Below are 12,424 nucleotides of genomic sequence, written 5' to 3'. Positions count from 1 at the left end.
TTCAGTGACTGATTGGTTGAAGTATTTTCTATTCCACTCCCAAAGTGTGTTTTGTATAGATACAGTTTTCAAGGCACCCATTTCTGCTGGTTTGATCATTTCTCTTCCTGATCCTAGATCCTGTTTCTCATATCAGGGTGGTTTAGTGTCAGTCTTAGTCACAGGAGAGAGATTTTCAGGGGAGGCTCAAGATTGTTTCTTTATTGAAATGCAATGATTTGGGTTTGATGTTGGGTTACTGAATCCTCACTCAGTCTGTTTTGCTGCTCTTTCCTACAGAGTGTCTGACCTGTCTGTCCTCAGTATGGAGCTGGTGAGGCTGGTGCAGCTGTATTCCACTCCTTGGGAGAAGAAGAAGGAGATCCTAGCCAAGCTGCATTCAAACTATGAGAGGTGCTGAGAATTCAAGAAAGGGGAGGAGGGGAAAGAGATCCTGGGCTGTTCAGTGACTGCCTATACTCTGTATTCAGATTCTTGGGCACAGATCTGAAGCAGTATTTCTGTACACTTCCCACTTAGACAGAGATCGGTCTTGTTTCATGTTGTCTCAGGATTGTGATCTTTGTCAGTCTCTTCTAAAACTTACCCCTTTCTTAAGCATGACAGTCTAAATATAAGGAAAGGGGGCAAGGGAAATGGGACTTGATATACCACCTTTCTGAGGTTTTTGCAACTACATTCAAAGTGGTTTACATATATTCAGGTACTTATTTTGTACCAGGGGCAATGGAGGGTTAAGTGACTTGCCCAGAGACACAAGGAGCTGCAGTGGGAATTGACCTCAGTTCCCCAGGATCAAAGTACCCTGCACTAACCACTAGGCTACTCCTCCACCACTCTGAAGTCTGAATATAAGGAAGTCACCCACTTTCTCAAATCATTTGGCTCTACAGTTATCACCATTATTAAATTATTCCAATAGAGCACTGAAATGTTACTTAATTTCTTTAAAATGGCAAATGTGCTCTCATTTGGAAGTCATCAGGTTGGAATATCTATTTAAGATTTGATTTCTTCTATATCAGTGAGAGTGATCATACAGCACTAGCAGTAAGTTTGAGAGACTGAGATACCCTGGTTTAGGAGTGAGGTTCATTGGAGAAATTGCCCCTGAGAGAAACGTGCTAATCCAGCAATTCTAAGCCAAATGAACTGGTCTTGACATCCAGGGGTATCCAGTTCAAATCCCACTTCTGCTGCTTGTGATCTTGGTCAAGTTGCTTAACTCTCCATTGCCTTGGGTACAAAAAAAAAAACTAAAAACTAAATTGTGAGCCATCCAGGGACAGGGAAATACTTATTGTATCTTTGAGCTACAACTGAAAAAGGTGTGAGCTAAATCCAAATTAATAAAATAAATATTTAATAATGCTTATCATTTTTATAGCACCACTGGACACAGTCCTGTACAGTGGTGATAAGTATTCAAGAACATTATCCAGCTTATTTTCGAAAGAGAAAGACGCCCATATTTCGACCCAAATCGGGAGATGGGCGTCTTTCTCCCGTGTGCGACCAAATCAGTATAATCGAAAGCCGATTTTGGTCGTCTTCAACTGCATTCCGTTGCAGGAACGAACAAAGTTGACGGGGGCGTGTCGGAGGCATGGCAAAGGCGGGACTGGGGCGCGGTTATCGGCCGAGGAGAGATGGGCGTCTTTAGCTGATAATCGAAACAAGAAGGGCGTTTTTGACGAGAATTTGGTCCGATTTATTTGGACCCTTTTTTTTCAGGTCCAAGTCCCAAAAAAGTGCCCCAACTGACCAGATGACCAGCGGAGGGAATCGGGGATCACCTCCCCTGACTCCCCAGTGGTCACTAACCCCCTCCCACTAAAAAAACCCTACTTTAAAAACTTTGTTTTCCAGCCTGTATGCCAGCCTCAAATGCCGTACCCACCTCCATGACAGCAGAATGTGTTCTATCCTGTGACAGCCTTTCCCTGGTTCTGATGTGGCTTTCGGGTGAGTGCGACACCTTTTCTGTTATGCGCACTGCAGAGTCACATCAGCAATGCATTGTGGTGGGTGTAGGGTATTAGGCTCTGTGATTCCAGTAGCTTGTGTTAAATGCTCACGATGTTGGTAGTTGGTAGGCTGTATTCCCGTGGTGCTTTTCCCCCTGCTTACTGGGTCAGAGTGTGCCCTGTTTTGTTTCTGGTAGCCCATGAGGTAGTGGCCATTTTTGTAACACAGTTTTAGATCCCTTTCATGTGTTAGCCACGTTACAGCACTTAGTTCTTCCCTTGAATGTTGCTGAAAGAGGGCATTGTACAGCATTCTGCCAGCTCTGACCTACTGCTAATCTCAGTACCAGGAAGACTCTTTGCCAGTGGGGCACAACATCTGATCTGCAGTTAACTGTGAGTAAATGTGCTTATTCAAATAAAGGACTTTTTCACAGAGATTAATCTTCAGGTGTCAACTGGTGTGCCAAGGTTATATAGCAGCAACAAGTCCTAGAGGCCTGCGTGTATGCAGGTCCCTGGAGCACTTTTAGTGGGTACCGCAGTGCACGTCAGCCAGGCGGACCCAGGCCCATCCCCCCTATCTGTAACACTTGTGCTGGTAAATGGGAGGCCTCCAAAACCCAATGTACCCACATGTAGGTGCCCCATTCACAAATACAGGTAAAAGTGGGATGTTTGACCACGGAAATACAAACCCTGGAGACAAATATCTTAAAAGCTTCTTTATTGATGAAAAGACTCGACACACAGGAGTCTATAAAAACATACATATTAAAATTAATCATTTAAACAAATAATAAGAAAGAATTATGACAACATATGATGAAATACAGCAAAAGAAATGATAATTAAAAAAATAAAAAAATAATAATAGACATAAAATCTTGTTAATAACGTAAACAGAGTGTGCGTATATGCAGTATTAAAATATCACAATAACGATGAATGAAATAAACATGTAGATGAATAGTAATGATAAAAGTGATTAAACATTCAAAACATATAAAAGTAAATCATACTCTTAAAATTTCTTCCATATATAAAGATTAACACTGAAAAATTATAGGACACTACATGAAACCATATTTATACTAAAATATATATGAATTCAAAAAAGGTAAAGCATAAAACCACCATCATAGAGAACATATGTATGAAAAAAACAGGTAGGATGCCATATAAAGCTGATGTGTAAAAAAGAAGAAATGATATACACAAAGAAAAACGGAGAGACATGGTGTCTTCTAGTATGTAAATATAACCATGGTTATGCCTATACCTTTGCGTGCCATATTCTGCCTTTTGGGAAAAAAACACTTTAACCATAGCTATTGAAAGAAATGAACAACGTACATATATATGAACATATAAAAAGAAAATGAAAAGAGAAAAAACAGGAAGAAGAAGAAAAAAAAAGAAAAAGAAAAAAAGAGCTATGGTAGTGTTGTACATTTGTGGGTAGTGGGTTTTGGGGGAGGGGGTTGGGGGCTCAGCACCTGTGGTAAGGGAGCTATGCATGTGGGAGCGTTTTCTGAAGTCCACTGCACTGACCTCTAGGGTGTCCAGTTGGTGTCCTGGCATGTCAGGGGGGCGAGTGTACTACGAATCCTGGCCCCTCCCATGACCAAATGGCTTGGATTAGGACGTTTCTGAGCTGGGCGTTTTTATTTTCCATTATTGCTAAAAAAAAACAAACGCCCAGCTCACAAACGACTAAATCCATGGCATTTTGGTCCATACAAACCGTATTTTCGAAACGAAAGATGGATGCCCATTTTTTTTCGAAAATACGGTCTGTCCCACCCCTTCAAGTACCCGTTCTCGGACATAGACGCCCATGGAGTTGGGCGTTCGCGTTCGATTATGCCCCTCCATGTCTCTTCCCTAAAGAGCTTACTTTCCGAGTACCTGAGGCAATAGTAGATAAAGTGATTGCCCAAGATCACAAGGAGTATTGGCATCAGGAATGTGATTCAAATCTTAACTTTCCTGGTTGACAGCCCTTTGCTCTAACAGGAAATACGTTTTTTTTTCACTGTGGCAAAACCAATAGAAAATACATTCATTTTTTCACCTTTTTGGAATCATCTTGTAAAAACTGTTTATCAGAGGAAGACTGAACTCAGTGCTTTCTATCACCCTGACCAGTCTAACTTGGCTGAACGGGGTTGCCATCTGGGCAGGATGGAAACATCAGAGTGCAGAAGAGTGATAAGAGAATAGAAGGGAGGGTTGGGGCTGGGGTTCTGAGGTAATGGGTCAAGGGCTTGGGTGTGCAAATGTGAGAGAAGGTGATAGAATGATGAGCAAGTGAGCAGGCTGTTAGAAGTGATTGATAAAAGTGGGTTGAATTTTGTCTTAATAACAATAAGATGCACTTTTTATTTTAAGGAAAAAGAATCAGCTTTCAGTGGCAATTAGACGACTTCAGCTTTTGGAAGGTCGGGTGAGTAAGAAGAGGAAACTTCAGGGTTTAGGAGGAGGGGAGGAGTCTGTGCTGTCTGCCGCCACTACTTGAGACCAAATGACAAAGAAAGGAAAGAGGAGATGGATGGAGGGAGTCATAATTAAGAGCCTTAAAAGGAGAGAGGAGATATGGGGATATAGTGCTTCTAGTATAAAATAGATCATTTTATAAAAAAATACCACATTTATTGAACAGATTAAAAAATACATAAACACCAAACCATAAGTACATAAGTAGTGCCATACTGGGAAAGACCAAAGGTCCATCTAGCCCAGCATCCTGTCACCGACAGTGGCCAATCCAGGTCAAGGGCACCTGGCACGCTCCCCAAACGTAAAAACATTCCAGACAAGTTATACCTAAAAATGCGGAATTTTTCCAAGTCCATTTAATAGCGGTCTATGGACTTGTCCTTTAGGAATCTATCTAACCCCTTTTTAAACTCCGTCAAGCTAACCGCCCGTACCACATTCTCCGGCAACGAATTCCAGAGTCTAATTACACGTTGGGTGAAGAAAAATTTTCTCCGATTCGTTTTAAATTTACCACACTGTAGCTTCAACTCATGCCCTCTAGTCCTAGTATTTTTGGATAGCGTGAACAGTCGCTTCACATCCACCCGATCCATTCCACTCATTATTTTATACACTTCTATCATATCTCCCCTCAGCCGTCTCTTCTCCAAGCTGAAAAGCCCTAGCCTTCTCAGCCTCTCTTCATAGGAAAGTCGTCCCATCCCCAAATTAAAAACTGAACTTGGCCATATTTTGACTCAGTGCCTGCATCAAGGGTCCAGAACATTTCAACATAAAACTTCAAAGATAAATCTCACAGGGGTCTGCTAGCAAAGCACTCTTTATATAGGCTGTCAGAATAATATCCACTTTTGTATGTAATTGGAGCTGTCAGATGCTCATTGCCAATGAGTCACTGGCAGAAATCATAAAAGCAATAAAGTTCTGTTTGCAGAGTACCACCAAGAAAAACTTAGATCCCGACAATTCAGAAAATTCTGATCTCCTAAATTTGTGTCCTATTTTCAGACAAACTTAGAAGCAGAATTTCTCAGCTGAAAATTCATCTTACTTTAGGAGCTTAAAAGTTAAGCTCATATATTTAGGCCTGCCAGCCCTGAATCCACACACCTTTTATGCTCCTAAATTTAAGAGTTTAGGCCCAGATGATCAAAAGCAAATGCGGGCATTATAGACCATTAGTGCCAGACTAGTGCCCACGTTTGCTTGCGTCCCAGGATCAGAGCCGGCGAGTGCATGTAACAACACACTTGCTGGCTCTGAATTCTAATAGCATGCAAATGCATGCCAAACAGGGACATTAGTATTCCTCTCCAATGCTCAGAAGCAGCATGCCAAACTAGCAAACTTGGAGCTGGCATTAGGGTTTACAGAGCATTGAGGAGGAATGGGGAGCCCTGTCCAGCATGCATCTGCATGCCAGCAGGCCCCCCCATCAGAAGACCTGACCCCGACAAGAGCCCCCCCAACCATATATTAGTGAAGCTCCATTCAGCACATCCCAGGATGCACTAGGCAGGCAGGGCGCTACTAGTTTGAAGGCACACTAGAAGAGGACAGAGTGTGCTACTCTCTCCTCCATCAGGGAGGTATGGAAGGGTGGGGGAGGAGGCTGCTAGACCATCAGGTGGGGGGGGGGGGGGGGGGTTGTGGCCCACTGGGCCACCAGGGAATTTTGTTTTGGGTGTTGGGGGGGTTAAGATGGCTAGAGATCCACTGGATCTCCAGCCCTCCTTGCCCTTGTGTCAGGGGGGTTGGGGGGACTGGAAGTCTGCCGGACCCAAAGCCCCCGTGTCGCTGTCCGGGAGGAGCTTGGGGTGGCACAAAGCCACCAGGGCCAAAGCAATGGCAGAAGCTTGGGGGTCCCACAGATCTCCATCTCCTGCATTTGACAGGTCTGGGCTTTTGACAACCCAGACCTGTCAAACGAGTGCGGAATCCTCTTGCACTTTTACCCCTATGATCAGAAGTAATAGTGTGCCTAAATTTGCATGCTATTAACTCTGATAGGGGTGTTATAGCCCCACGCTGTTCTGGTGCTATTTTTAGAGTGCTGTGTGGAACAGCACGGGGCTTCTAATCATCTCGCTGCTAGTGAAATTTTGAGTAAAAATCTATTGTATACATTTGGCCCTAGTAAATTTTTAGTTTATGAGCATAACTCTTAAAGTTGGGAGCATAAATACTTTGAATATCATGCCCTTAATATTTAAACTCACATGTGAACCACACTGGGGTTTTGGGTTCAAAAGCAATCTCAAACAGGTGGGTCTTCTTGATTCCTTTCCTGGTTCTCTTCCTACCTCTCCTTCAGTGTTCACTCTGGTTGATCTTCTTCTACTTCTATCCCTCTGCCTGTCGCGTACCTCAGGGTTCTGTTCTTGGTCCCATCCTCTTTTCTATCTACACTTCTTCCCTTGGTTCATTAATCTCATCCCATGGCTTTTCCTACCATCTCTATGCTGATGACTCCCAAATCTACCTTTCTACCCCTGATATCTCACCTTGCATCCAAACCAAAGTTTCAGCGTGCTTGTCTGACATTGCTGTCTGGATGTCTCAACGCCACCTGAAATTAAACATGACCAAAACCGAACTTCTCATTTTTCCCCCCAAACCCACCTCCCCACTCCCCCCGTTTTCTATTTCTGTTGATGGCTCTCTCATTCTCCCTGTCTCCTCAGCTCGAAACCTTGGGGTCATCTTTGACTCTTCTCTCTCCTTCTCTGCTCATATCCAGCAGATCGCCAAGACCTGTCGTTTTTTTCTTTACAACATCCGTAAAATCCGCCCCTTTCTTTCCAAGCACTCTACCAAAACCCTCATCCATACCCTTGTCACCTCTCGTTTAGACTACTGCAATCTGCTTCTTGCTGGCCTCCCACTTAGTCACCTCTCCCCTCTCCAGTCAGTTCAAAACTCTGCTGCCCGTCTCGTCTTCCGCCAGGGTCGCTTTACTCATACTACCCCTCTCCTCAAGTCGCTTCACTGGCTCCCTATCCGTTTTTGCATCCTGTTCAAACTTCTTCTACTAACCTATAAATGTATTCACTCTGCTGCTCCCCAGTATCTCTCCACACTCATCCTTCCCTACACCCCTTCCCGTGCACTCCGCTCCATGGATAAATCCTTCTTATCTGTTCCCTTCTCCACTACTGCCAACTCCAGACTTCGCGCCTTCTGTCTCGCTGCACCCTACGCCTGGAATAAACTTCCTGAGCCCCTACGTCTTGCCCCATCCTTGGCCACCTTTAAATCTAGACTGAAATCCCACCTCTTTAACATTGCTTTTGACTCGTAACCACTTGTAACCACTCGCCTCCACCTACCCTCCTCTCCTCCTTCCTGTACACATTAATTGATTTGATTTGCTTACTTTATTTTTTGTCTATTAGATTGTAAGCTCTTTGAGCAGGGACTGTCTTTCTTCTATGTTTGTGCAGCGCTGCGTACGCCTTGTAGCGCTATAGAAATGCTAAATAGTAGTAGTAGTAGTAGAATACAGCCAGAGATGCAGTAAGATGCAAAATCCCAGACACAGGGTACAAAAAATAGAAAGCCCACAGTGATGCAATAAAGTGTTCAGGGCTAGAGCAGGGTGAGCATGACTTCAGTGCAGAATTTAAAATAGAACAAAAGAATAGCCATACTGGGTCTGACCATTGCTCCATCTAGCCCAGTGTCCTGCTTCCAACAGTAGCCAATTCAGGTCACAAGTACCTGACAGAATCCCAAATAGTAGAAAGATTCCATGCTACTGATCCCAGGGATGAGCAGTGGCTTCCTCCATGTCTATCTCAATAGCAGACTTTTCCTCCAGGAACTTTTCCAAACCAAGATATGCTAACCACTGTTACCACATCCTCTGGCAAAAAGTTCCAGAGATTAACTATTCTTTGAGTGAAAAAAAAATATTTCCTCCTATCTGTTTTAAAAGTATTTCCATGTAATTTCATTGACTGTCCCCAGATTTTTGTTCTTTTTGAAAGAGTGAAAAAATGATTCACTTTTACGCATTCTACACCACTCAGGATTTTGTAAACCTCAATCATATTCCCCCTCTTTTCCAAGCTGAAGAGCCCTATCCTCTCTAGTTTTTCCTCATATGAGAGGAGTTCCATCTCCTTTATCATTTTGGTCACTCTTCTTTGAACCTTTTCTTATTCCACTATAACTTTTTTGAGAGATAGCGACCAAAATTGAATGCAGTGTTCATGGTGAGGTCGCACCATGGAGCAATATAGAGTAATTATAATATTCTTGGTCTTATTTAGCATCCCTTTTCTAATAATTCCTAGCATCCCACCGCACACTCAACAAAGGACTTCAGCGTATTGTCTGCAATGACACCTAGATCTTGGGTGCTGACTCCTAAGGTGGACCCTAGCATCAATTAACTAAGATTTGGATTATTCTTCCCAATGTACATCACTTTGCATTTGTCCTCATTAAATTTCATCTGCCATTTGGATGACCGGTCTCCAATTTTCTAAGGTCTTCATGCAAAACAAAGTCCACATCTGTTTTGACAACTTTGAATACTTTTGTATCATCTGCAAATTTAATTACCTTACTTGTCATTCCAAAATCCAGATCATTGATAAACATGTTAAATAGCACCAGTCCCAATACAGATCCCTATGGCACTCCACTATTCACCTCCTCCATTGAGAAAAATGGGCATTTAATCATACTCTTTGTTTTGTGTCCTATAACCAATTCCTAATCCACAAAAGAATATTTCCTCCTATCCCATGACTAATTTTCTCAGGAGTTTCTCATAAGGCACTTTGTCAAACGCTTTCTGAAAATCTAGATATACTACCTCAACTGGCTCACCTTTAACCACCTTTAACCCATACTGACTCTGTCTGATTAAACCATGCTTGTCTATGCGTTCCATAATTCTATTCTTTATAATAGTTTGCACTATTTTGCCTGGCACTGAAGTCAGGCTTATCAGACTGTAAATTCCCGGATCATTCCTAAAATCCTATTTAAAAATTGGCATTACATTGGCCACCCTCCAATCTTCAGGTACTACAGACGATTTTAATGACAGGTTACAAGTCACTAAGAGGAAATCAGCAATTTCATGTTTGAGTTCTTTCAACACCCTGGGGTATATACCATCTGGTCCAGGTGATTTATCACTCTTTAACTTGTCAATTTGGCTCAGTAATTCTTCCAGGTTCACCGAGATTTCTTTCAGTTCTTCCGCATCGTCACCCTTGAAAACCATTCCTAGTACAGGTAACATAGAGGCATATTTTCAAAGCACTTTGGGAGGCTAAGTTCCATAGGTTTCTATGTAACTTTGGGAGGCTAAGTGCTTTGAAAATGAGCCTGATAGTAACATAGTAGATGACGGCAGAAAAAGACCTGCATGGTCCATCCAGTCTGCCCAACAAGATAACTCATATGTGCTACATTTTGTGTATACCCTACTTTGATTTCTACCTGTGCTCTTCAGGGCACAGACCGTATAAGTCTGCCCAGCACTATCCCCGCCTCCCAACCACCAGCCCCGCCTCCCACCACCGGCTCTGGCACAGACGTCTGCCCAGCACTATCCCTGCCTCCAAACCACCGGCTCTGGCACAGACCGTATAAGTCTGCCCAGCACTATCCCCACCTCCCAACCACCAGCCCCGCCTCCCACCACTGGCTCTGCCACCCGATCTCGACTAAGCTCCTGAGGATCCATTCCTTCTGCACAGGATTCCTATATGCTTATCCCACGCATGTTTGAATTCCGTTACCGTTTTCATTTCCACCACCTCTCGCGGGAGGGCATTCCAAGCATCAACTACTCTCTCCGTGAAAAAATACTTCCTGACATTTTTCTGAGTCTGCCCCCCTTCAATCTCATTTTGTGTCCTCTCGTTCTACCGCCTTCGCATCTCCGGAAAAGGTTTGTTTGCGGATTAATACCTTTCAAATATTTGAACGTCTGTATCATATCACCCCTGTTTCTCCTTTCCTCCAGAGTATACATGTTTAGTTCAGCAAGTCTCTCCTCATACGTCTTGTAACGCAAATCCCATACCATTCTCGTAGCTTTTCTTTGCACCGCTTCAATTCTTTTTACATCCTTCGCAAGATACGGCCTTCAAAACTGAACACAATACTCCAGGTGGGGCCTCACCAACGACTTATACAGGGGCATCAACACCCCCTTTCTTCTGCTGGTCACACCTCTCTCTATACAGCCTAACAACCTTCTACCTACAGTCACCGCCTTGTCACACTGTTTCGTCGCCTTGAAATCTTCAGATACTATCACCCCAAGATCCCTCTCCCCGTCCGTACCTATCAGACACTCCCCGCCTAACACATACGTCTCCCGTGGATTTCTATTCCCTAAGTGCATCACTTTGCATTTCTTCACATTGAATTTTAATTGCCAAACCTTAGACCATTCTTCTAGCTTCCTCAGATCCTTCTTCATGTTTTCCACTCCCTCCCGGGTGTCCACTCTGTTACAGATCTTAGTATCATCCACAAATAGGCAAACTTTACCTTCTAATTCTTCGGCAATGTCACTCACAAATATATTGAACAGAATCGACCCCAGCACCGATCCCTGAGACACTCCACTACTCACCTTTCCCTCCTTCGAGCGAATTCCATTCACCACCACCCTCTGTCCGTCAACCAGTTCCTAATCCAGTTCACCACTTCGGGTCCTATCTTCAGCCCATCCAGTTTATTTAAGAGCCTCCTGTGGGGAACCATGTCAAAAGCTTTGCTGAAATCTAAGTAGATTACGTCCATAGCTCGTCCCTGATTCAATTCTCCTGTCACCCAATCAAAGAACTCAATGAGATTCGTTTGGCACGATTTCCCTTTGGTAAAACCATGTTGTCTCGGATCTTGCAACTTATTGGCTTCCAGGAAATTCACTATCCTTTTCTTCAGCATCACTTCCATTACTTTTCCAATAACCGAAGTGAGGCTTACTGGCCTGTAGTTTCCAGCTTCTTCCCTAACACCACTCTTGTGAAGAGGGACCACATCCGCCATTCTCCAATCCCTCGGAACCTCTCCCGTCTGCAAGGATATATTAAACAAATCTTTAAGAGGACCCGCCAAAACCTCTCTGAGCTCCCTCAATATCCTGAGGTGGATCCCGTCCGGTCCCATGGCTTTGTCCACCTTTAGCTTTTCAAGTTGTTGATACACACTCTCTTCTGTGAACGGTGCTCTATCCACTTCATTCTCATTTGTACTTTTTCCAGTCCATCGCAGTCCTTCTCCAGGATTTTCTTCTGTGAAAACAGAACAAAAGTATCTATTTAGCAAATTTGCTTTTTCTTCATCATTTTCCTTATAGCGGTTCGCAGTATCTTTTAGTCTCACAATTCCCTTGTTAGTCATTCTCCTTTCACTAATATACCTGAAGAAATTGTTGTCACCCCTCCTTACATTTCTAGCCATTTGTTCTTCCGCTTGCGCTTTCGCCAGACGTATCTCTCTTTTGGCTTCTTTCAGTTTCATCCGGTATTCCTCCCCGTGTTCCTTTTCTTTTCTGTATTTCTGGAACGCCAACTCTTTAGCCTTTATTTTCTCAACCACTTGCTTGGAGAACCATATCAGTTTCCTTTTTCTCTTGCTTTTATTTACTTTCCTTACATAAAGGTTCGTGGCCCTATTTATAGCTTCTTTCAGCCTGGACCACTGTCCTTCCACTTCTCGTACTTCCTCCCAGCCCATCATCTCCTTCCTCAGGTATTCCCCCATTTTACTAAAGTCAGCACGCTTGAAATCCAGGACTTTGAGTTTTGAGTGGCTGCTCTCCACTTTAGCTGTTATATCAAACCAAACTGTTTGATGGTCACTGCTGCCCAGGTGGGCACCCACTAGGATAATTGACACGTTATCCCCATTTGTGAGCACCAGATCCAGCGCCGCTCCCTCCCTCGTGGGTTCCATCACCATTTGTCTGAGCA

At 43.5% G+C, this 12,424-nt stretch overlaps 1 protein-coding gene across 1 annotated transcript in view; it reads left to right on the top strand.

Moving 5' to 3' along the window:
* LOC115468960 overlaps positions 1-12,424 on the top strand; it is an 81,012-nt gene that overhangs the window by 19,246 nt on the left and 49,342 nt on the right. The window contains exons 5-6 of the mRNA XM_030201158.1: positions 280-393; positions 4,362-4,416. Coding sequence (XP_030057018.1) covers positions 280-393; positions 4,362-4,416 — 169 coding nt within the window. The remainder of the gene's footprint in view (positions 1-279; positions 394-4,361; positions 4,417-12,424) is intronic.

The sequence above is a fragment of the Microcaecilia unicolor genome, chromosome 4 (genome assembly GCF_901765095.1).
Source record: "Microcaecilia unicolor chromosome 4, aMicUni1.1, whole genome shotgun sequence".
NCBI lineage: Eukaryota > Metazoa > Chordata > Amphibia > Gymnophiona > Siphonopidae > Microcaecilia > Microcaecilia unicolor.
This window is presented reverse-complemented; position numbering and strand designations above follow the sequence as displayed.